The sequence below is a fragment of the Myxocyprinus asiaticus genome, chromosome 50 (assembly GCF_019703515.2).
Source record: "Myxocyprinus asiaticus isolate MX2 ecotype Aquarium Trade chromosome 50, UBuf_Myxa_2, whole genome shotgun sequence".
Classification (NCBI taxonomy): Eukaryota; Metazoa; Chordata; class Actinopteri; order Cypriniformes; family Catostomidae; genus Myxocyprinus; species Myxocyprinus asiaticus.
The window spans coordinates 4,932,821-4,959,573 of record NC_059393.1 but is presented as its reverse complement, the minus strand read 5'-3'; the positions used below and the strand labels follow the sequence as shown (position 1 = coordinate 4,959,573).

Here is a 26,753-nt window from a genome sequence, read left to right as displayed (position 1 = left end):
AGGGGAAATTATGCTCAAATGAAAGAAAGGAAATAGAATAGGCACACCTTTACTTATAAATGATCTTGCTAGATTGTCATGGCAACACAAGCAGAACTTCTCAAGCAGAACGTTGGCCATTTGATTAAGCCCATTTTCTGCATTCTTTTGCATGTCCACACAGCTCTATTCGACCTCACACTGAGCGAGCATTGATCGTCTTAAGAATGAGAAAAACTTCATAGTCTTCCATATTAACACTTTACATTAGTAGAGACAGTGGCAGCAGTGGACGAGTGTTGGCGCTCATGGCTCTCTTCCATATAATTCACAGTTTCACTTAAGCCTATGCTGGAACATATCTCATTTTGAAGGTGAAGTTTGCGGAGGCGAGGGCATGGTCGAGCGTTCATCTGGAAAGAGAGTAAGCTGTAAGGGTTCTCACCTGAGATGAACTGCTGGTAATTGCTTGTTTCTGTGTTCGCAGTGAGAGACGGGGGAAATAAAAAGGGCCAGTCCTCAGAGTGTGAGATGAGAGAGTGAGACAGACACCTGACACTGTGTGTGTGTTGATCGCCCGGCCCTCAATGATTGATTGAAGCTTCTCCGTTATGCCTTAGGCGAACATGTTTATTGTTTTGTGCATTAATAAAATGAGACATTCTTGAATCGCCTGTTACAACAAGAATCAGTACCCCATTTCTAGATTGATACCGACCAATAACATACAGAAGTAGCGTTTGGTACGCCTGTTTGAACAACTGTTATTTTTGCAGTTCCTTTCAATGGTGCTAGTAGCATACACACTTCACCTTTAAATTAAACAATAAGTATGTTTATGTACTTGCTTGAAAGTAATAAAGACGACATCGATCAATTTCAGAAACTAATATATAGATTGTAAGTCACCTTGATATGTGATTTTCGATTGTTGTCAGTTATTTATAGGTATCATCGAATCGTGGATAACTGCAGTTCTGTAATTTGTTGACTACTAAATGCAATTTGAATTAAATCAAATTCTCAATGACGACTGAAGACTGCAAAACAGGCACTCCGGATGAAACCATACTGAATATTCAAAATATTATAAGAATACTAAAAATGCATAATTTATACAGTATCATTGTGATTTTTCAAAAGGAAATGGCTAAAACTGAATTGCACTATTCTGATCTGCAATGCTTGTAACTATCTGTGCATATTCCAACATTCTTCCCTGAGACATGTTTCCCTGGGAGCTTACATACAAAACGTCTTACCGTGGCACGTGCTGCAAGTTGTATCATGACAACAGCTATTTTAAGCTATATTGCTGCAAATAACGGATATCTAAATCTAATAAAGTACTCAACTTATTTGCGTAATATTGTGCCATTAAGAACAATCTTAAGAACCAATTTAATGGTAGAATCTCAAAACACACAAAACAGTTATGGTGCAAGTATCTTTACCCTCTTAAGTGCATAGATTGACAATACGATGGATACATATAATGCAATTTCTTCCGATTTCTGTCAAGCATGACAAAATGACAGACACCGAACTAAACCAGCAACAACATAATGATCCAAATGTTTAGGTTGCTTTGCCACTGCGTTTACACTGTGTCTACCGTAAAGATGTTTCTGGTTGAATAAAGGTATGCCTATTCATTTTAACTTCAAATCAATGGAGTAAATGTTCTACAACAAACTGAAAAGAAATGCAACATGACTTGAAGGACACAATGCATTGAATCCCAAACAAAACAAATCCACAATCAAACACACTAATACACATTTGAATGATAGTTCCGATGAGACATGCAATCAGCTATAACATTAAACTAAAGTTACTTAACTTTGGAGTGCCTATGCTTCCATACATGCCTAAACCTTTCTGATGTCACAACCAACATTTCAATATTCTTATAATAAACTGTATTATTATCCCACCCATATTATGCGGACCTGTATGCAAGTGTTTGTAGTGTATTATAATGTGTGAGTTGTGTATGCACTACTCATTTGAGCATTTGTGTGTTAATGTCAAAGTCGCATTTAGAAACAGACCAATGGTTCAGTTAAGCAAAAGCATTATCTTTTCTTAAAATAAATAACAAGAAAAAGAAAATACAACCTGCGTCATTTAAAAACTGCTTCCTAAAATGTAGTAGATGTGTTTTTGGAAATGCATGTAAAAGTCAAGTAAAGGTCCTGATTCCTAGAACTAAATGTACAATCAGCTGTGCTGGAGAGATCTCACCTGAGGAAATGCTGTTATGCGGATATGCAGTGGAGGTCGAAAACTTGTTGAAGAGAAATAAAAGGCTATCTGAAGTGTCTTTTCAGAAAATAAATCGTTATCACCCACTTGACAAAAACAAAACAAATGGCACTTCATATGATACAGAAACTGAGGTTATAGCTGTCTGCATTGACTTTCAACATTTCTCTCTTGTAGCATTTCAATTTCGCACAGAAAAAAAGACAAATAAAAGATAAAGAGTAAAATAAATAAAATATATATTCACTTGTATATGTATAGAATTTTCTTCCATATAAAGGTATCTTTTGAAATTTTTGGAATGCAGTTTAAAAACAAGTGTACAGAGACCACAAACACAACGAAAGGTTAACATATCCACCTGTCCCATATTCTCCCCATCGGATCTCCATTTCTGTATTTTTTGAAAACACCAGCGTTGATTAAACCCAGTGTCATATTTCAGTATCCTTTGATATTTTCCTTGAGGATCAACCTTATAAGTTGATGTCAATGGCAAGAACCACAATGTTAAACAGAAGTTTTGATCATATTAAATTCGGATTTCTGAAAATACCTGAATGAAAAGGGTGTAAATATTGGTCAGTCAGACACGTGAATGCCTCACGTCTCCTCGCGTGGAAGAGAAAAAAAAGTAATGTGAAGTAATTTCCCAGAGTGTTAACCGCTCCTTTTCCATATGCCCCTGAACGGTTTTTAAGTATATGGCACAGAAAAGTGCGTTTATTCTAGAGCATGAGGTATATTGTGCAAAGACTGTAGTTAATATAATATGCTTTGCACGTGTTTTACAGGTAGTTATGTCTGCATCGTTATCCGACTGACAAATACTGCGAACCCTTCTGCTGAATCTATCCTGAGATACGAAAGTACTGAAGGCTACAGGTGTATGTTTCAGAGAAACAAAGAAAAAAGAAAAAAAAAAAAAACATTGAAAAGCCAGCAGCAAGTGAAAAACAAAAACAGTCTGTTTAAATGTGAAATATGAAAGTGCCATGATTTAATCAACTTGTGTAAAAAACTATTTGGAACTTGAATTGGTTCACTACATTCATTTGAGAAAAGACGATATAATTATGTAAGAAACTGTCGCTTAAAGAGGAGGATGTTTTTGGACAGGGGGAGCCATTAACCCTGGGATAAAAATACATTAATATGTAAAAGTCAAATCAAATAAATAGGTTGAAATGGCATGCACCATAGTGAATTAGCAGCTGATGATAAATTAGGTTTCAAAATGTACACTAACAACTTGAAAGTTTAAAACTTTCTAGATTATCAACAGAGGCTATCATTTGAACCTTTAAGATCATTTCCTACTTAGAGGCCAAAGTTTTAAGTGCTGCAAAACAACTTCCAGTTGTGGCCTTCAGTGCAATTACTCCCAAGTGCCAATTAAATGGGCAAATATTTAAATATTCAATTCAAATAGAATTAGTTCATACAAGTAGTACTAATAATCTAGAGGTAGCTACTGGTAATGTACTAGTTGTAAATGGGGGAAAAAAGTAAATAAAAAAATATATAAATTATTTTTATTTCAATTCACATTTATTGAAATTTACCTAACTGATCGATTGATTGATAAAGGACCAAAGTAAATAATTAGACACTTCAAATGCTCAGCATTGGTAAAGTGTTGGTGCCATGGATGCCAGATCACCTAAAGGGATTTACAAAGGAGGAAGATCTATCTAAATTAGTTTAACAAACTGGTGGTTTACTGTTGTATGACTCTCCATTTATATAAATATTCTAATTGCTAATCATTTCAGTAGTGTCTCCATATATGCCACAATGGAATTCTATATCCATTAAACAAATCTAAATAACATTTAATTAATTTTTGTGTATATATATATATATATATATATATATATATATATATATATATATATATATATATATATATATGTGTGTGTGTGTGTCAGAATAAAACATTTAATCAGCATCCACTGTGCTGGTGCATGCCATTTACATAAATTATTCAAATTAAATAATAAAATAAATAAGGTATATTTCAAAGAGTGTTTAATTTTCATGAGAAACCCTGAAGTTTTTTTTCCCCGTCACAGACTGGGTGAGCACCAGGCAGTGATAGACCAGAATGCCCTTCCAAAAGCTTTCTCTCTAAATTCTTTACAGATCTATACTCTTTTCAATTTTATATACATTAGACAGTTAAGATTGGAAATGGGGGCAATATGACAATAGACAGTGATGGCAACACTAGACAAATATGAGAATCAAGCTGTTGACCACTGTATATTGAAGAGGTAACTTTATTTTATTTTTAAATTAGCATGTTTGGATCAAAGCTGCAGGACGGTAGGGGGATGTCGACCCCCTTCGTAATGCTATCTGCAACTGCAAAAGCTACTTAAACATATTCGCTTTTAATCCTTAAACAAAGTGCTATTTTCTGAGAGATCTCAGAAAATTCCCAACTGGCCAGTGGTTTTGAATGATAAAAGTATCCACAAGTCACGGCTCCGCTCGATCCAACCTAAGCATGATATAAAGCCCTGCCCCTGACCCAACTCACTGACTGAGAATGTGTCACAGGTTCCAGTTCAAGTAGGTAAGATCTGAATTCTTTCACTAAAAACATGATCGCTATATTTGTCTATATTGTGGCACGATATATTGTCTATAAGTTGCCCTGAGTTTTACATGAGGAAAAGAAACTATTCAAAGAAAAGAATTGGCTCTCAGAATGCTCATTTATAATGTAACAGGGTTATACGGTCATAACCCTACCTAGATTTCCCCCTACCTATGTTCCACCCTCCCCAAAACCAGCCCTCAGCCAAAAAAAAAAAAATGCTCTTTTTAATAAATATACACGTCAGCGACTGACTATAAGCAGCGACGAGGGAACGTCCACAAACAGCCAAATATTGACTGAATGCACCCTCCCTTGAATAATTTAAGAAAGATGTGAATTGAAAACACGTTCCTGTCCTGTGTGGTTCAAGTCGGCATTGTCCCTTGTCGAAAAGGGTATTGAAATCCATTTAAGAGTGAGAGTCTCTCACTAAGAGAAAAAGAGTATTGTAAAATGAGTAGTATGTTGTACAGACAGAACAGTAAGTGCGTAATGCAAGCAATGTCGAGGTAATCAGGTCTCATTGCCAGATTTAGGCTCTGGCGAGTGCCAGACTGAAAGTGTAGTGCAAAAGAAAGCGCTAGAGTTAAAGAAAGTTTAGTTACAGTAAAGTAAAAAAAAAAAATAAAAAAAATAAAAAAAATATTTAAACATCACAAACATGCATCCCTGAATGACTAATTTTAAGCTTCTTTTTTTTATGGATGTGTCTAAACATTAGTCTGTTTAAATGGTACAGAATATAAAAGGAGGAAAGTATGAAGAGTTGAAATCCATTTTTTACCTGTTAATAGAAAACGGTGCCAGCATCAGATCCCTGGTGAGAATCCTTGTCAACTCCATTTGAAATAAATTAAAGAATGTGAACTTATTTCATAAATCTACAAATCAGATGAGATTAATTCATTTTTTGAAGGGTTAATTTCATTGCGCACAGCCCTCGAAACCCCACTTCTCATTTCTCAAAATGGCATGCTGTCCAAAACGCACTGCAGTAATGGCACAGCTTGCAAAAGTTCAGATGAAGGGGGAGAACGAAGGGTTATTCTGTTTGCTTTTCTTTTTTTCTAATGAAATGTCTCTCTTATTACTCTCTTATGGCTTTAGTATGCATTTGTTGCTTTATGTTGTAAAAAACTTCAGCAAATGCTTGCAGTGTCAATGTGACCACTGAGATAACTGCCAATTGGTTTCTTATCCCAAGTCCTAATCAGGCTTAAATCCTCCTGTGAATCCCTGCAGTTGTGCTCACCCAGATACTGCAAGTAAATTGGCACAATTAAAGCCCCATCGTTAATTCCAAATCATTTTAGTGTTCTCTTTCTGTTAGAATTTAAAACACGTCCATTTTCTGAGGTGTTTTGTGTAATCTACTCGACTTTGTCTACTGTCCCTTGCAAAACATCCACTTGCGTTGCGATGGGTGTGGTGGCGGGCGTTGATGTGGATTCGGTTTCAGCCATGATCCCAGAGTCCTGCCCCTCTGACCTCATCATCAGTTTGAGCTTTTTCTTTGGTGGGTTCTTCAATGTGCCCAACCTCTCCTTGACCTTGTACTCCAAGGTACTGTGGGGAATACCGTAGATGTTCTGTGCCTTCGAAACGCTCATCTTCCCACTCATCACCACGGCAATGGCTTCTTCAAGTATCTCGCTGTTATACTGACGATAGCGGCCCCTTTTCTTTCGGGGTTGCTTGGAGCCTGTTGGGTCAGCCTCTGGATCAGATGTTGGGTACTGGGGCCCCAAAGTTGGCTGCTCAATGTCTGCACCCCAGTACTCCCCAACGGCTCCTCCATCGAGAAGGCCTCCTAGGGCAGCCCTGCGACTCTGCTTTGGCAAGATGGCCCTCAACTTTCTGCTGAGTGCATTCTCAGAGTGCACGTTGCCCAGAGCTAAGGAGCTAAAACTGTAGAGATCTGAAGCATTCCCATGGGAGTCCCAGGACAGGTCCATGCCTCGGACTTGTGGAATCTTCAAGTCCACTGGAGGGGAATGTCCCGGTTCTTTCTTAATCGTAATGGAACTGGTGTCAAGGGACTTTGTACCCTTGGAAAATATGCTATTGTTCTCCTGGAAAAGAGGCAGGTCATTGATGTCACTAAGGTTGCCAGTTACTTGTTTAAGCTTCAGGAGGCCATCTAGATGAGATTTTCCCCATACTCCATCACGGGATAGAAGGGCTTGGCTGTTGAGGAGACCTACGGACTCTAGGCTAGCCAATGAAAGAGGTGTTGGTTGGCCAATGAGGCGGTGCTTCTGACTCAGGAGTTCCTCTTTTATGAGAAGTGAGTGAACCAATGGTGGCTTGATGGGTTCAGAACCAATACAATTCTCCCTTATCCCATCATGCAAGCTTCTCGGTGGCAAGCCATCTTCATCATCAACATCTCGATAGTTGTGATCAGCTCTCTGGGAACGCCTAATTTGTGGAAAGATAAGATTGTTTATATGTGAGAATGTGGTATGTTACTGTGGTATGTTACTGTAGTATTGTTTTGGAACAAACCTGGGAACAAATACTGTACTTCAAAGGACAGGTCTCTTTCTAATAAAGCTTAAGTTTTTCGATGTTAGAACAACTTCCAGTACCAGCTTAATATGACAAGATAACAGTGTAAACACTGTGGCTCTGTGGCACCATCAAAACAGGCATTGTTTTTCTAAGTGTTCTGACCAGTCTAACATAACAACATTGGCTCAAACCAATGGTGTGGGACATTGTTTGGGGCAGTACTATCTTAATTGTCCAACCAATGGCAGATGGATGAAGTGTTTAGGAAACCTGTTTGAAAACAATATCTGCTTTTCCACCATTGGGCCGAATGGTTTTGAGCATGGTAAGCAGCAGTTCCAGTAGCATTTCCACTTGAGCACGGTTCAGTATGGTTCAATTACAAACCATTTCCACCAAGGAATTCTCATTATGGTTAGCAAACAGTGCTCAGGACAGAGAATCGTACTGGTGGAATGGCTGTTATGACGTCGCGACTCATGATTGGTCACTTGCTAAGTCATTCTATTCAAATCTTAATTTTACAGCACGCCAGTGGAAAAAGAAATCCAATGAACCTGGAATACAAGATCTGTTTGACCCGATGGTGGAAAAGCTCCCTATGATTATTATTGCAGCTCTGTTTGGTAACAATTCAGCTTTAATTGTCCCATAGAAAGTGCACAGATAAAATGTATCTATCAGACATCAAAAATGTCTTGTTACAAAAAAATGTACCACATCCAGGAGGTACACCAAGGGTGGTGTAGCCTACCTGTTACAGTTTACTAACCCTAAAGTGTTCTTAGGGCAAGTCAGAAAACAGAATGCTGACTGGATAGTGGTTAAAAATCTAGGGTGGAAAATGAAATGTTGTTGGTTTAAATTTGAAAAGGGGCAAACTATCACAAGTGTAAAAAAGTGAGGTTAAGACACTTCACCTCAAGTTGTTCTGGCTGGTATGTTCCTGTAATAAGTGTAAATAAAGCACAAGCTAAATTACAATTTAGAACATGTATTGCCCATGATAAAAGTCCTTTAAGGTACGGCAATTTGTGCTAATTTAACTAGACAGAGGTATTTTTTGGGGTCTTCGTTTGTACAAGGTAGACAAGGTACAAATTTGTTTCCCCCTGAAAGGGCCCCTCCATTTTAAGTGTACCTTTTTGTCTAAGTGTATAGGGATTAAAATGTATGCATTAAAGGGATAGATCACCTAACAACAAAACAATTCTGTCTCACACTATCTCATGTTGTTTTAAACCCACATGACTTGCTTTTCCCCCGTGGAACACAAAAGGGGATGTTAGGGACTGACTGCCACAGTCCCCATTCACTGTATGGAAAAAAGAGCAGTGTCGGCATTCTTCTAAAAAAAAAAAAAAAATGATTGTGTTACATGGAAGAAAGTCCTATGGGTTTGTAAAAACATGACTGCCTGTAAATGAAGACGGAATTTTTCATTTTTGGGTGAACTAACCTTTTAAAGGATAGTGATTAGATTTTGTAAACATCTATAATAGATTTGTAAATATAGATTTATATCTTATATCAGACACTCATGTTTGACCAGCCGGACAGTAGTTAACTAATGCAGTAGCTTATGTGGAAATAATAATAAAAAATAAAAAAATTCCATATCAAATAGAGAACAGTGCGTGAATGCGGCTTGCATGATGTTACGACATTAAAAAATCCATAAAGACTGTTCTTACCCTTTAACTGTGGGCACGATTGAGAAACCATGAGATCTTTTCAGTGAGACACTACCATGACTGTGGTTCTTCTTAGTTGAGAGGTCAAGGACTCCATCTGCAAACACAGTTATAAGTCATTATTTTGCAAGACCTATCTTAACCCTTGTGCAACCTTCAGGACATTTTTTTTCTTTTTTCTTTTATCGATCATTTTGGCTGTGTTAATATCAACTTCATACATTTTGCCAAAGGTGTGTATTTTTGGGGGAATTTTGATATTTCAAACTCAGTTCCTGTAATACATCTATAATACACTGTGTACACAAAATAGTTACACTCAGGACCTTCAGGACAAAAATGTCCCCATTGAAACCCATTAAAACAATATAATGCAATATTTGATCCCAGTGCCATTAAAGCATAAAATCATGAATTCTATGACATTATGCTTTCATTCCGGAGCCCTGGCTTCAAAATGAAATGTTTTAATATTTTCCACCAGATGGCACCATTTCTCTCATGTTTAGCCTGTGGAGCAAATACATGCTTTTTTCCTATTTTCTGTTTGCTGTATTATAGAGCACTGCAGGCCAGTTGAATAAATGATGCAGCTAAAATTGTGTGGGTGTGTTGGTATGGATGTCAGAGTGTGTTTTGTACGTGTGTATTGAGAAATTTGTTTGTGTGTGTGTGTGTGTGTGTGTAAAAACCAACAGTGGCATTATATAAACACTGGCATATAGAATAGAATATCTTTATTGTCATTGTATAAATACAATTATTATTGCACAGGTACAACGAAATTAGGTTTGCGACACTCCTTACAATACTATAGAACAATAAAACAATAAATAAGATAAAATAAACCAAGTGAATAAAATAAAAATACCAAACATGATAGGAAAGTCTAGCAAATTTAAATAGTGCAACAGCTCAGGTATGTAGTGCAGCAATGGAATCAGTAGTGTGGAAGGGTTTAAAATGTCAAACAGTAACACACAGTATACACAGTATGCACAATATTTACATTAAATGATATATAACAATGTAAAAAGTGACCAAACAGATCTGTGGGCAAACAACTCAAGTTGTCAGGGGGTACACAGTGGATTGATTCATAACAGTTATTGCTCTGGGGAAAAAAATGGTTCCCTATTTCTCACTCACTCGATGTTGTGTCGATGTAGTGACACTAGGGGTCACTCTTTGGCGCCCCAAACACCTCTGCTTTAAAAAAAAAAAAAAAAACCCATCTCACGGCCTGCCGCTAAGAATCCGAGGAAGGCTTCGAAGCACCCCTGAGACGAGTGACCCAGGGGCGAGGAGACCTGCTTCTCTGGAGCTGGTGAGCACACCACTCCATCCCCCGGTTGAGGGACGGGAGGAGAATCCTTTGTTTCATTTTCTGCCGCATGCCCAAGAGGCTGCGGTACCCAAAATTTCAACAAAACAGTGGTTTTCTCATTTCCTGGGTCACATGTCTGGTGCGCACGGTCGTCGTCACGACCACTGTCCACCGTCCCATTTTTGCTGGTATGGCGCTCCATCGGCGGACCCCCCGCCCCTGTGCGCCCAGCTGTGGCACAAAAACGCCCACACGGGATTGGTTCCGGTGGACTATGGGGACGAGACTCCTCCTAACCCCTCCTCGGCCAATCTTATGGTGGGCGGCAGGAGCCAGGTAAGTGCTTCGATGTCCCTGGACTCAGCATGGCCACGGGGCTCGAATCCCCTCGACGTGGTACCTCGAGCTCCGCCCCGCCGCGAGGCCCCACCCGCTGGTACATCCAACATGATCATTCCCTTGGTCCCGCTCGCCCGGAGTTTGGGCACGTGGCTCGCGCTTTCCAACCCGTTGCAATGGCTGACCCGGACTGTCCGACTCGGCTACGCGATTCAGTTCACCAGGCGCCTGCCCAGGTTCAGCAGCATCCGCTTCACCTCGGTGAAGGGCAAGAACGCCGCTACCTTGCGTGCAGAGATCGCTACCTTTCTGCGCAAGGGTACGATAGAGCCTGTCCCTCCAGCCGAGATGAAGAAAGGGTTCTACAGCCCTTACTTCATTGTACCGAATAAAGGCAGTGGGTTGCGACCAATCCTGGACCTGCGAGCACTGAACCGGGCTTTGCACAGACTCCCGTTGAGCTTCCGGCATCAAGATTGGTTCGCGGCGGTAGACCTGAAGGACGCGTACTTCCTCGTCTCGATTCTACTTCGACACAGACCCTTCCTGCGGTTTGCATTCGAGGGTCAGGCGTATCAGTACAAGGTCCTTCCTTTCGGCCTGTCCTTGTCTCCTTGCGTCTTCACGAAGGTCACAGAGGCAGCCATTGCCCCGTTAAGAGAAGTGGGCATTCACATTCTCAACTATCTCGACGACTGGCTAATCCTAGTTCACTCTCGGGACATGTTGTGTGCACACAGGGACTTGGTGCTCTCACACCTCAGCCGACTAGGGCTTCGGGTCAACTGGGAAAAGAGCAAGCTCCTCCCGGTTCAGAGCATCTCTTTTCTCGGTTTGTAGTTGGACTCAGTCTCTTTGACAGCGTGCCTCACGAACGAGCACGCCCAGTCGGTGCTGGCCTGTTTGAAGGCGTTCAAACAGAAAACAGCGGTTCCACTGAATCTCTTTCAGGGGCTTCTGGGGCATTTGGCGTCCTCAGCGGTGGCCACCCAGCTCGGGTTGATGCATATGAGAACGCTTCAGCACTGGCTTCAGACTCGAGTCCTGAGATGGGCATGGCACCGTGGGACACATCGCGTGGTCTGTCACCATCTTTTCAGCCCTTGGACAACCTCTCGTTTCTACGTGCAGGTGTTCCCCTAGAACAGGTCTCCAGGTGCGTCGTGGTCACGACAGACACCTCCAAAATGGGCTGGGGTGCTGTTTGCAATGGGCACGCAGCCGCCGGCTCGTGGACGGGCCCGCGACTGCATTGGCACATCAACTGCCTCGAGTTGTTGGCAATTCTGCTCGCCCTGCGGAGGTTACGGCCGTTGATCCAGGGCAAGCACGTGTTAGTTCGGACAGACAACACGGCAACAGTAGTATATGTCAACCGCCAAGGCGGTCTACGCTCCCACTGTATGTCACAACTCGCCCGCCGTCTCCTCCTCTGGAGTCAGCAGCGCCTCAAGTCGCTGCGGGCCACTCACATCCCCGGCAACCTCAACACTACAGTGGACGCGCTGTCACGGCAGGTTACCCTCAGGGGAGAGTGGAGACTCCACCCTCAGGTGGTCCAGCTGATTTGGAGTCGATTCGGACAGGCACAGGTGGACCTGTTCACCTCCCAAGAATCCTCCCACTGCCCGCTCTGGTACGCCCTGACCGAGGCCCCCCTCGGCATAGATGCGCTGGCACATAGCTGGCCCCCTGGCCTGCGCAAATATGCGTTTCCCCCAGTGAGCCTACTTGCACAGACTCTGTGCAAGGTCAGGGAGGACGAGGAGCAGGTCGTACTGGTAGCACCCTACTGGCCCACCCAGACGTGGTTCTCGGACCTCACGCTCCTCGCGACAGCCCCCCCCGGCGAATTCCCCTGAGGAAGGACCTTCTTTCTCAGGGATGGGGCACCATCTGGCACCCACGACCAGACCTCTGGAATCTCCATGTCTGGCCCCTGGACGGGACACGGAAGACCTAAGCGGTCTACCACCCGCGGTGGTAGACATGATCACTGAGGCTAGGGCCCCCTCTACGAGGTGCCTGTATGCCTTTAAGTGGCAACCGTTCGCTATGTGGTGTTCTTCCCGACGGGAAGACCCCCAGAGATGCACAGTCGGATCAGTGCTTTCCTTCCTGCAGGAGAGGTTGGAAGGGCGGCTGTCCCCTTCCACCTTGAAGGTGTACATTGCTGCTATAGCAGCACACCACGACACAGTTGACGGTAAGTCCTTAGGGAAGCACAACCTGATCATCAGGTTCCTGAGAGGCGCCAGGAGGCTGAATCCCTCCAGACCGTGCCTCGTTCCCTCATGGGACCTCTCTGTAGTTCTTCAGGGTCTACAGAGAGCCCCCTTTGAGCCTTTGCAGTCAGCTGAGCTTAAGGCACTCTCTTTGAAGACTGCCCTCCTGACTGCGCTCACTTCCATCAAGAGGGTAGGAGACCTGCAAGCGTTCTCTGTCAGCGAAACGTGCCTGGAGTTCGGTCCGGGCTACTCTCACGTGATCCTGAGACCCTGACCGGGCTATGTGCCCAAGGTTCCCACGACTCTTTTTAGGGACCAGGTGGTGAACCTGCGAGCGCTGCTCCAGGAGGAAGCAGACCCAGCCCTGTCGTTGCTGTGTCCGGTGCTCGCTTTACGCATCTATTTGGATCGCACGCAGAGCTTTAGGATCTCTGAGCAGCTCTTTGTCTGCTTTGGTGCACAGTGGAAAGGAAGCACTGTCTCCAAGCAGAGGATCGCCCACTGGCTCATTGACGCCATAGCTATGGCATATCACGCCCAGGACATGCTGCCCCCGGTAGGGCTATGAGCCCATTCTTCCAGGGGTGTAGCAGCCTCCTGGGCCCTGGCCAGGGGTGCCTCTCTAACAGACATTTGCAGAGCAGCGGGCTGGGCAACACCCAACACCTTTGCTAGGTTCTACAACCTCCGGGTTGAACCGGTTTCGTCCCAGGTAGTGGCACGCAATACAAGCGGATAAACCCGGGATAGCCGGCCGGGTGTCTTGCACATAGCGCCTTTCACCTCTTCTGAGCTGAAGATGTGCGCCATTAATTCCCAGTAGTGTTCACAAACTATGTTCCCTGGTTGACTTCCTCCGAGCCCTGTGGCAGTCGAGTATTCGGAGAGACTCACTGCCGGCCCAGTACACGTGCTAACTAATTGCCCTGTTCTGGGGTAGATGCTCCACATGTGGCGGTTCCCTGCAAGGTACACCATGCAATATATATCTTCCGCTAATTCGTTTCCCTGTTGGCAAACTGCATCTTCCTTGGGCAGAGCCCCTCTGTCACAGTCTCCATGTTTGTAGTTACTCCTCCCCCGTTGGGTAGGATCTACCATGAGACTCTCCACATGGTCGGCAAGACCATGTGACGTATTTTTTCCACTTAAATATCCCCCCTCTCCTTGGGTGAGGTGTGGTCTCCGCGGTGTCCTCCCCTTAGGAGGGACACCCCCCGACTAGACCTGGCGGTCCAGTTGGATAATCCCCCTTCTTTTTTAGGGAGTGGAAAAAAAGAAGGGGAAAAGAGGCCATGACTGGGTTAGCCTGTCTCTATCTTTTGGGTAGTCGACTTGTCCTTAAAGGGCCGTTCGACACTCATAACTATGTTGGGGAAGGTTACGTGACAGCCTGGTGTGCTGGCTACGAGGCACACAGTGGTCTGCCCGTCACACACCGCCAGTTCACGTAACACAGTTCAGCCAGTTGTGGCGTTTCGTATAGGGACCCCTAGTGTCACTACATCGACACAACGTCGAGTGAGTGACAGATAGGGAACGTCCTGGTTACTTGCGTAACTTCCGTTCCCTGATGGAGGGAGCGAGACGTTGTGTCCCTCCTGCCACAACGCTGAACTACCCGCTGAAATGGCCGGACCTTGTCTTGGCTCCTCAGCATAAAACCTGAATGAGTGGTTGAATACCAGCTCCATTTATACCAGTATGTCCGGGGGAGTGGCATGCAAATACCACTCTTCAGTTTTCATTGGCCTTTTATCAAAGACCAGAGGTGTCTCGGGCTCCCAAGAGTGACCCCTAGTGTCACTACATTGACACAACGTCTCGTTTCCTCCATCAGGGAATGGAGGTTACACAAGTAACCAGGACGTTTTCTAGTCTTGTGAAACTGATGTACTCTTAGTGAAAGCTTGATATTCAGGTTCTATTTTAATCAATTTCTGTGATCACATAAACGGTTTCAATTGCCCAACTGTTTAATGCACATTCCTAATGTGAGGCACTTTTGCAAGATGTGCATAAACATTTATTGAATATTACAAATGCATACCACTGCAAAACATAGTCTTGAACATGATAAATTCCCAACTAAAATTGCATTCTGGCTGTCTCATTCTGGCTTGCCTATATAAAAAGTCTCCTTATCGAAAGACAACTTAAGGCTGGGCCATATATTGCATAGTTACAATATTTGCATTATTATTTTGTTGCAAAATAATTCTTCTTAAGAAAACTAGTTTTGTACAATAAATATGTCAATAAATATTGCTGTATATTTTTATGTATTCTTAAATTTGAAAAAGATAATATGACTAAATATCATCCTTCTTCATATTCACATATTCAAAACTGTTGAAAACATGTATTTTTATTCTATACTATATACTATACATGTACTGATTATTTTTTAACTATCCTTTTGGTTTATTTTAATTTATGCTTTAAACATTTTGACATATGTCAAACATATTAAACATATGTTTGGTTTAAGTCAGGGGTCAGCATTTTTACATGAAGTGCCTATAACTTGTGCAGTGGCAGATTATCCTAAAATAAGATCATACATGTTCCTAAAATTTTACTTGACTAAATGTTGGTTCTGATAAAAAATAAATAAATAAAATCTCCCATTTCAATCCAAATATATAAATAAAAAAAAATAAAAAAGCAAAAATTTGAGTGAAACTGACTGAACTTCTGTGAAGTCTCACCTTGTTCACTGGGCTCTGTCTCTAGTTTCTTGATGGTGAGGTCCAGTGGGGAGTCCTGGTCTGCCATAAGAAGCTTGCTGAGAACGGGATTCTGTGCGGAGGCAGCGGTGCCGGTACCGGTGCCACCACAGACGGAATCAGGTGTGGAGGCGTCCGGCTCCAGCGAGGGCGCTTTCGGCAGGCTTTGGTCCTTGGTGCCGTTTGGCTGTGACTTGGATTGGGGTACGTCCTGAGTTGAGCTGGTTTTTGAGGTATATTCCACAGCGAACTGTCGGATCATTCGCTGCATGATCTCACGAGCCACTAGAGGAATGTGGGGGTCTGTGAATCTTGGGAGGTCTGCTGGGGGAATCATCAGAAGATATGCAATTAGCTAATTAATGTGATTACTGTCTATATTACGTTTAGTATTTTTTAAACCATTAAAAGTAACCATCAGTGTTTAAGAACAATGCACGCTAATTAGCATTGTCACAATACCAAAATGCCAGTTGTCAATACCAGTGAAATTTCATACATTTCGATACCATGGCAAAAATGTATATACAATCGAACACACTTCTGTGTTAGAAAAGTTAAATATTAGTATAAATATTAAAGACTTGCAGCTGTGTTAAGTGTCTATATTACATTTAGTATTTTAAGCCTTTAGAAGTAACCATTTGTTCTTAAACATAAGGCTGTACACTTCAGTAATTAGAGTTGTCATAATGACCAAATTTAAGTAGTCCAATACCAGTGAAATTTATGATTCAACAACAATTTCAATCCCATGGCCTAAATTAATATGCACCTGAACACACTTCTTTGTATAAAAAGTTAAAACAATTGCATGTAGCCTTAATGTACTTCTCAATTACATAAACATTGCTTTAAGTTTTTCCCAAGCAATTAATCAAGATAAGTAAACTTTAAGAAAATAAAGAACAAAGACACAAATGACAAGAAATAGAAAGAATAAAAACAATAAAAACAAAGATACAAAGTTTTTTTATGTATCAAACCACAAGTATTAAAGTATACATTTAGAAATTCCAATATTTTGACATATCTGATTTTTAAAAATGTGATTTGTAATATATAGCCAACATTGTTTACATTATTAACCTTATCAAGACAGGCATTTTAAACATAAAGTGCTTCTGACACTTCACTTGCACAGCCACATTTTCACAACAGTTGGTAGTCATTACTAGAGTCACTACAGGTTTGATATATATATATATATATATATATATATATATGTTTAAATATATATATGTTTAAATTTGATACCAGTACTTTTGAAATGACTAATGCTAACAGATTGCAACATTCAGTTTCCAGAAGTAAAAATCCCATTCATTTTCTCATTTCCATTTGAATTAATTTTTTGTGCTGAAGTTTAATCTGTTCAAGACAGACCTAACGTGAGCTCCAAAGTGTTGGTATGAGCAATGGTATGAGCTTCTGTGTGATTTCAACGTAATAATAATAAAATAATACAGTTTAATCGCTGAATTCCTAGTGAAGAACTACACTACCCATAATCCTGAAGAGAGATCAGCCAATCAGAGGAGTTGAATCCTTTCTGTTTCCAGAAGCTGTAACCATGGAAACAGAAACTGAGCCCAACGAGCTCCCATAAAGCATTGTGAATGACGTAATGAGTCAATGTCCCTACACTCTCAAACTACTTATATTTTTGTATATATTTTCAAAAAACGAAAAAATATTGTGTTTATAATTATTATCAGTTACTATAAGTAGTTTCACTACAGTCATTTTTTATTCTATCATGTCAATAACAATGCTTCATGGGATGAGTAGTCCATTTCCTCATAAAAGAATGTAATACATGGAAAAGTACACATTCTTGTACTCTTGTATGTTTTTTCAAGCACTTTTTTGTATTGCTGCTTCAAATCCAAGTTTGTAATTTCATGATTAATCTTGGATTTGGTTAATTTGGTTTATTATGTATTTTTTTATTAAGAATGTTTTAAAACACCCTATGGAGAAAATGAATGGGGAAAATACAGTAATTCAAAAACCAAGGCTGCTTAAAAAATTGGGCGGTCACTGCTGTGCTCTATGGCAAACTAGTCCTATCAGCATAGAGGGTATTCCCAATATTCCTATCTGTTCTCCATATTTTTTGGTCACTCCAGTGACATTTACTCTTCACGGTTTACACACATTTGAACAAAGCTCTCATGTATTCTGCAATACATCTATTGACCAGGTGAACATGAATTTGACTAAAAGCAACTCTCTCATCAATTTTTCCCTTTTATGCAGTTTATATGTAGACCTTAAAACACTGTATCATTAAACTGTTTTGCAATACACTCAGTTATGCTGCCATTGTTAAAAGCCAACGGATTTGGCAAACATGCTTGTGAAAACAATTCTTACTGGGCAGCAAAGCTCTGCAGACTTCCAAAAAGGGAAGACAGTCTCCTTGATACTCTTTTAGAGCATAAAACATCAAATGTCCACTGTCAGGAAGGTAAATAGACTTCAGAAAGCATTCTGAACTTCAAAACTCGTTTCTTGGATGTCAATATACAGTGGCCCCAAAAAGAATCGGACATTTATTTTGTTTCCTAATGCAGTGATGATTCTGTGCCCATGAGTGACTTTTTGCTAGTTAAATAAAGGAGTTTTAGTCTTTAATTATTTTACTTGCTTTAATTAATTAATTTTAAATACGCATTTGCTCCTTTGCATTGGATTCCATTTACATCACTGCAAAGACTACATAATTTTCATTTTATTTAATTCAACCAGCCACTTTCTTTATTGTATATAGCATGTGTACAGAAAAGGAAAGACAAAACAAACAACTAAATGGCTGCAGTATACTGGAAGACATGCGTCTCTATGTAAACATTTTTCAATTAATTTGGTTGCAGTTCATTTAATTACTTTTTAATGCACACCATAATGAACACGAACAAATGAACTGTCTTACCCTTTCTGTAGAAGACAACATTGAGGAAGTCTTCTGCTTGCTTCTCAAGTTTGTTAATGTTGGACTGCTCTTGCTTAAAGATGCCAGCTTCCGATAAAACTTGGTTCTTCAAACCAACCAAATTTTCCTAGAGAATAAAACGAGACAAAATCAATTAAATTAGAAAATCAAATAATAATAATAATAATAATAATAATAATAATAATAAAACATATGAACAAATATATAAATTAATATACAAAATATATAGTTGTACTGACGGTTGGATGGCCCTTGAAAAAATCTTTAAAAGGTGTACTTAATATATGATGCCTTTATGCCAAAAGAATATTGACAAACAGCGATTTAACCCAAGCTTTAAAAAAAAGTGAAAATATGCTCTCATTACAGATTACAAACATTTAAAGCAACAAGCAAATTGAAATAACTAAAATTATATTATACTATATATAAAATATAATAATTCAGATATTCAGATTGAATTATATCACATTATTGTGGCAGACGAGTAAAGCATTGATTGAACAGTACAAAAAGTGGCTTTAAAAGTCAATATATTGTTTGTTTTATTCCCATTTCATTGAACATAAGCCTACAGTTGACAGTAGAGATGTGCCCGAAGCCGAAAACCTTATTCAGAAAGGCACGAATAATGACTTCAAAACGAATAACGAATTCATCCGAATAACAGAATAAATATTCGGAAGACAGATCATCAAACGAGCACAGGTATAAAGTGATGTTTTAAAAAAACATGATCAAAATTACAAAGAATTCTATCCGAATACAGATACAGATACTGATCATTTTGTCATAGTAACAGATACAGATAATGGCTTCGCTGCACACCCCTACTTGACAGCAATCCTTTTTGCAGTTGAGTTCATCAATCTGATCTGTCCTGTTCTCACTGGATGCATTCTTGCATTATGTCTGTCCTACTTTTAATTATCGCTCTCTGTACGTGTGAGTCAGACAGACGCTTTTGGAGCGTCTCGCAGGTTTTAGGACACTATGTCAAGTTAAAAGTAGTTAATACTTTGAAAAAAGCATTTGGAGATACCTGCATTCTGCTTCGTCCAGCTGTCAAGAATGCATCCTGTGTGACCGCCTTTATCCTTTGGCTGCACTGCTTGTGAGGTTTATTAAGGCGCGATGACTGCCCCCTGCTGATGCGGCCCATTAAAACACAAAGTTGCATGTACTTCAAGCTTGAATTGCTCAGATGGTAGGAAAATATGTACTTTTATTACTGTATATATTTTTGGGGACATGATTAATTGCGTAATTGCACTATCGTTAACTGCACTAAATTAATGCATTAAATTGACAGCCCTATTTAAAATAGGTTCCCCTATCCCTGTTTGATATTCAGAGACAACTTTAAGTAAGCCATTCGAAGGTTAATTTCCCAAAAAAGTATTAACACTGACTCTTTGATGCTCTCAAAAATGTTTTAGGTATTACAACTAGCCTGAAACAGCCGCTATTTTTGCAATTCCTTTTGGTGTCACTGGAGGCACAGCAATTACCAACCTAGTCTCGTTGAATGAACGTCACTATAACTGCATTTTTGCAAACTGAGTTTAACCTGCAACGTACTACGCTTCGTCTCAGTTTCCTGGTGAAATTAACACTAGATTCACAACAACTTTGCGCTGTATTAACTGTCACAAACATCACAAATATAAAGGCTAATTATGAATTTATAATACTTATTTTTCTGCCTATTAATCAGACTGCTATGTTCTGATATCAAAACACTTTTACTATAATGCATCATTTGAAAAACGATATATATTAACGCTTGTATTACAGGCTCACCTACATTTACACACTTACTCCAATGTCATTGGCCTGCGCGGTAGCTCACCTCATAGAGTGCTGGACTTTGGACTCAGAGACCGAGGTTTGAGCCCAGCCAAGGATGCTCGAAACAAAAGTAAAAGTGAAACGAAAGTGCCATAAATGTGCCCAAAAAATTATGTTGTTGCTTTAGAAAATTAGCTTTTCATGTCACATTTGCATTTTAAAACACTATCGGTTAGATTTAGGTGTTGCTTAAGGGTAAAGATGTCTGTTTTGTTCACCTCTCATTTATCTTTTAGGTCACTATTGGTTAGGTTTAGGTTAAAGTTTTAACCTTGTCAGATTACAACACCATTTCACTCACTTTTGGTGCCCCCCACAGCCAAACATGTCATACAGCAAGGAATTTTGTTTTTCAAAATTTTTTCCATGGTCACGTAATGTTCATGAGATCAGGCTGTAAATTACACACTTCACCTTTAAAGTGCTGCGTAGAAAACATTGCACTTCTCAAGGTGAAACCTTTTATGAAATTCCTAATGCATTGCTTGCTGACATGCATCCATATGAACACCCATGAAAAGTTATATTACCTTCACTTTTTCCCGTCTTAAGCAGCAAAAGAGACAGTTTTCATTAAATGACCAATCTGACACTCCCTGTGGCTCACAATCTGTAAGACCAACAGACAGAAATATATTAGTGGGGTTGTAGTATCAGCATTCATTTACCAACAAGCCATACATTGAACAAGTGCAACATATTAAACAGAGGCTGCTAATAATACACTCTATATATACGTATATGTTGCCTGTTTTGTTTCCAAGCACCTGACACTAGTGGTAAAATGTCAGAAGGTGCGAAGACATTGATCACAAAATCAGCATTACTGAATTACCACTGGCAATGAAATGTACTACACAATTAAAGTTCCCTTGACTTGCATAATTTCAGTATGTTGAGTTGCACAAACTGTGTTGAAATATCTATTCTCAACTTTGCCTATTCAGAATTCAGCAAAAAGGACCGCCCAGGCCTGGTGAGGTAATAATAAAGGAGTAGGATAGATACTATTATGCCTAAACACCAGAAGAACAAGATACTACTGTTATACTATGTAGCTAACAATGATATTAAGATTTGGGGCAAGTCTGCCAAGATGCACTGTGATCGGATCACTGAAACCACATTCAGAGGTGGTCAGGGACGGATTCTGCCCACAAGATGTAATCCATTTTAGTTATCCGCATATAACTGCGCAAGTAATATATGGAGCCCTTTAGAAGAGAGTTTTTATTTTTTTCTGAAATAGTTTTGCATGCCCTCCCAATAGTTTGCTTTCCATTGAAATATTTTGTTTATCTGTAAAAATGCAAAACAACTCAAGCTTAGTTAAATCGACATATTCATTAGCTCGTTTCATAATTAAAAAATTAAGACAGAGGACATTATTCATTGTTAGAATAATAAACTAGCTTCTGTGCCTCTTTGTACATTTATAAAGAATAATTTCTAAGCAAAACAGCTTGATATACAAGAAATAAAGAAATATCCAATTTATAATTTAGTTGAGTGACAAATTAAATAAATTACCTGGATAAAAGATAAGGCTTGTATCAGTTTCCAATGTGTCTGTGTCGTTGTGGTTTTCTGTACATCAAGTTATGGCCAGTTAAAATGATTCATGTAATCCCAATGCAAATGAGTTAAGTAAACTAACTTTTACACATTTAAATTGATTGTACACAATGAAAGTTGACAAAATTCTTAAGAGTTGTGTTGCATTAGCTTATTTAAAAAAAAATAAAAAAATAAACTGAATATACTGTATGCGTATATGAATAAATTAACAATATAGCTGCTAAGATCCAATCCATTTCATTTGTTTCAAGGTCTCGTCTAATCAGATATAAAAATAAATAAAATAAAATATTTCAGAGGTATCATGCCATTCCAAACTTGAGTAAAAAAAAAACATTAGATTTTGTCCTAAAAGTCTTGTCTTTACTATTCTACAATTTTCAGACTCTTTAAAGTGTATTTAGCTACAATATCAACTAAATTGTTATTAAATTTGTTGCCATGTGAATTTCAGCCTAACCTTTTTTGCATAAAAATTATTACAGCGATTATTTCTCTCGATAACAGAAGTCAAAACTTTGGAACAGTCCAACACATTACTGTTCCAACATTAAACACAGTTCTGTTCATGTAAGGCCACTTCCACACTAATGAGTTTTCGGTTGAAAATGCATTGATTTTGCTACAGTACATTTATGCCTCTCATCCACAAGGAACCACGTTTTTCTCCACCGAAAACATTTTGAAAAAAGCTCTCATAACTGCATACTTTGGAGAACCACAATGCTAGGAAACTGCTAATGAACTTTTCACATGAAAACGGATTAGTGTGGACATGGCCTAAGTTTTATATTCCATGGCCATTCAAAAAGGTGTTTTAATTAATGTAATCTTTGCATAATTTGACAATTTAACTCATCAGCCCTTGAACGGCTCTTTGGGCGTAACGTCCTGGTTACTTTTGCAACCTCTGTTCCCTGATGGAGGGAATGAGACGTTGTGTCGATGTAGTGACACTGGGGGTCACACTTGGGAGCGCCAAACACCTGTGATTTTGAAAAAAGGCCAATGGGAATTGGCAAGTGGAATTTGCATGCCATTCCCCCCGACATACGGGTATAAAAGGAGCTGGCTCGCAACCAATCATTCAGGTTTTGTGCTGAGGAGCTGAGACAAGATCCCGGCCATTTCAGCGGATAGTTCAGTATTGTGGCAAGAGGGACACAAAGTCTCGTTCCCTACATCAGGGAAAGGAGGTTACGAAAGTAACCAGGACGTTCCCTATCTGTCACTCACTCGACGTTGTGTCAATATAGTGACACTAGGGGTCCCTATACGAAACACCACAATAAGCTGAACTGTGTTACTTGGACTGGCGGTTCGAGACGGGCAGACCGCTGTGTGCCTCGTAGCCAGCGCACCAGGCTGTCACGTAACCTCCTCCAAAGCTCTTATGAGCGTTGAACGGTTCTTTGGGAACAAGTCGACTTGCCCAACAAATAGGGACTGGCTAGCCCAGCCGTGGCCTCATTTCCTCTTTTTTCTCCCCAAAAAGAGTGGAATTTTGTTTACCGGCAGGAGGCCATAAGTGTCTACGTCGGGGGTGTCACTCACGGGGGGGGGGGGGGGGGGGGGTATTTTGAGTGGAAATACGTCACATGGTCTTATTGAGTCTTGTCGGAAGTATGTCATGTGGAAAAGTCCCATGGTAGGTCCTACCCAAAGGGGGAGGAGCTCTAAACACGGTGACCGGGGGCAGAGGAATCTCTGCCCAAGGAAGACGCAGTTTACCGACAGGGAAATGATTTAGCGGAAGATATATTACATGGGGTCACCTATGGGGAACAAGCGCATGTGGAGCACCTACCCCAGTACAGGGCTAAGTTAGCACATGTACTGGGCCAGCAGCGAGTTTCTCCGCAAACTCATCTGCCACAGGGCTAAGGAGGAAAGTCATCCAGGGATCACAACTTGTGAACACAACTGGGAGTCAAAAGTGCACGGCTTCACCTCAGGGGAGGGGAAAGGTGCTATGTGCAAGCGGTACACCCGGCCAGCTGTCCCGGAACTTACCTGCTCGTATCTGCCAATACACAGGACGAGACCGGCTCAACCCGGAGACTGTAGAACCTCACAAAGGTGTTGGGTGCTGCTTTGGCAGATGTCTGCCAAAGAGGCGCCATTGGTCAGGGCCCAGGAGGCCGCCACACTCCTAGTAGAGTGGGCTCGTAGCCCCACAGGGGGCGGCACGTCCTGAGCCTGATATGCCATCACGATGGCGTCAATGACCCAATGGGCGATCCTCTGTTTGGAGACAGTGCTCCCTTTCCGCTGTCCGCCAAAGCAAACAAAGAGCTGCTCGGAACTTCTAAAGCTCTGCATGCGATCCAAATAGATGTGTAAAGCACGCACCGGACACAGCAAAGCCAAGGCTGGGTCTGCCTCCTCCTGGGGCAGCGCTTGCAGGTTCGCAACCTGATCCCTAAACGGGGTCATGGGAACCTTGGGCACATAGCCCGGTCAGGGTCTCAGGATCACGTGAGAGTAGCCCGGACCGAACTCCAGGCACGTTTCGCTGACAGAGAACGCCTGCAGGTCCCCTACCCTCTTGGTGGAAGTGAGTGCAGTCAGGAGGGCAGTCTTCAAAGAGAGTGCCTTAAGCTCAACTGACTCTAGGGGCTCGAAGGGAGCACCCTGTAGACCCCGAAGGACTACAGAGAGGTCCCACGAGGGGATGAGGCATGGTCTGAAGGGATTCAACCTCCTAGAGCCTCTCAGGAACCTAATGATCAAGTCGTGCTTCCCCAAATACCATCTACTGCATCGTGATGTGCCGAAATGGCGGCTACACACACCTTCAAGGTGGAGGGGGACAGCTGCCCCTCCAGCCTCTCCTGCAGGAAGGAAAGCACCGGTCCGACTGCACATCTCTGGGGGTTTTGGCATCGGGAAGATCACCACCTAGCGAACAGACAGTACTTCAAGGCATACAGGCGCCTCGCAAAGGGAGCCCTAGCCTGAGTGATTGTGTCTACCACCGCAGGTCTCTAAGGTCTTCCACGTCCCGTCATAGGGCCAGACGTGGAGATTCCAGAGGTCTGGTCGCAGGTGCCAGATGGTGCCTCGTCCCTGAGAAAGAAGGTCCTTCCTCAGGGGAATTCGCCAGTGGGCTGTTGCGAGGAGCGTGAGGTCCAAGAACCACGTCTGGGTGGGCCAGTAGGGTGCTACTATGACGACCTGCTCCTCGTCCTCCCTGACCTTGCACTGGGTCTGTGCAAGTAGGCTCACTGGGGAAAACGCGTATTTGCGTAGTCCCGCGGGCCAGCTGTGTGCCAGTGGTCAGGGCGTACCAAAGCAGGCAGTGGGAGGATTCCTGGGAAGCAAAAAGATCTACCTGTACTCGACCGAATCGACTCCAAATCAGCCTCCACTCTCCTCTGAGCGTAACCTGTCGTGACAGCGCATCCGCTGCAGTGTTGAGGTCCCCCGGGATGTGAGTGGCTTGCAGCGACTTGAGGCGCTGCTGACTCCAGAAGAGGAGACGGCAGACGAGTTGTGACATGCAACAGGACCGTAGGCCGCCTTGCCGGTTGATGTACGCTACCGTCGCCATGTTGTCCATCCGGACCAACACATGCTTGCCCTGGATCAATGGCCAGAGCCTCCGCAAGGCGAGCAGTACTGCCAACAACTCGAGGCAGTTGATGTGCAAACGCAAGAGCTGGCGACTGCATGCCTGTTGCATACGGTGCCCCAGCCCGTCTTGGAGGCATCCGTTGTAACCACGACGGGCCTGGAGACCTGCTCTAGGGGAACCCCTGCCCGTAGAAATGCTAGGTCGGTCCAAGGGCTGAAGAGGCAGCGACAGATCGGCGTGACGACCACGCGATGTGTCCCGTGGCGCCATGCCCATCTCGGGACTCGAGTCTGAAGCCAGTGCTGAAGCAGTCTCATATGCATCAACCCGAGCGGTGTGGCCACTGCTGAGGATGCCATATGCCCCAGGAGCCTCTGAAAAAGTTTCAGTGGAACTGCTGTCCTCTGTCTGAACGCCTTCAGACAGTTCAGCGTCGACTGTGCGCGCTCGTTCGTGAGGGGCGCTGTCATCGAGACTGAGTCCAACTCCAAACCAAGAAAAGTGATGCTCTGAACTGGGGCGAGCTTGCCCTTTTCCCAGTTGACCCAAAGCCCCAGCCGACTGAGGTGCGTGAGCACCAGGTCCCTGTATGCACACAACACATCCCGAGAGTGAGCTAGGATTAGCCAGTCATCGAGGATGCGGATGCCCACTTCCGTTAGCGGGGCTAGGGCTGCCTCTGCGACCTTCGTGAAGAAGCGAGGGGACAAGGACAGGCCGAAGGGGAGGACCTTGTACTGGTACGCCCGGCCCTCGAGAGCAAACCGCAGGAAGGGTCTGTGTCAAGGTAAAACCGAGAAGTTCGCGTCCTTCAGGTCTACCGCCGCGAACCAATCTTGATGCCGGAAGCTCGCTAGAATGCGTTTTTTGCATCAGCATCTTTAACGGGAGTCTGTGCAAAATCCAGTTCAGTACTCGCAGGTCCAAGATTCTTCGGTACGATGAAGTAGGGGCTGTAAAACCCCTTCTTCATCTCAGCCAGAGGGAGAGGCTCTATCGCACCTTTCAGTAGAAGGGTAGCGATCTCCGCACGCAAGGTAGCGGCATTCTCATCCTTCACCGAAGTGAAGCGGACGTCGCTGAACCTGGGCGGGCGCCTGGC

The 26,753-nt window shown here is 42.1% G+C and overlaps 1 protein-coding gene across 2 annotated transcripts in view; it reads right to left on the bottom strand.

Moving 5' to 3' along the window:
- Positions 1 to 5,283: 5,283 nt before the first annotated feature.
- LOC127438699 (ligand-dependent corepressor-like) overlaps positions 5,284 to 26,753 on the bottom strand; it is a 59,506-nt gene continuing 38,036 nt past the window's right edge. The window contains exons 3-7 of one of the 2 annotated variants that reach the window (XM_051694481.1): positions 21,027 to 21,106; positions 18,625 to 18,751; positions 15,669 to 16,010; positions 9,064 to 9,160; positions 5,284 to 7,276 (exon numbers count right to left, since the gene is read on the bottom strand). In XM_051694481.1, the coding sequence (XP_051550441.1) occupies positions 6,226 to 7,276; positions 9,064 to 9,160; positions 15,669 to 16,010; positions 18,625 to 18,751; positions 21,027 to 21,106 (1,697 nt within the window). In that variant the 3' untranslated portion in view covers positions 5,284 to 6,225. The remainder of the gene's footprint in view (positions 7,277 to 9,063; positions 9,161 to 15,668; positions 16,011 to 18,624; positions 18,752 to 21,026; positions 21,107 to 26,753) is intronic. The other variant, XM_051694482.1, reaches the window with a different exon arrangement.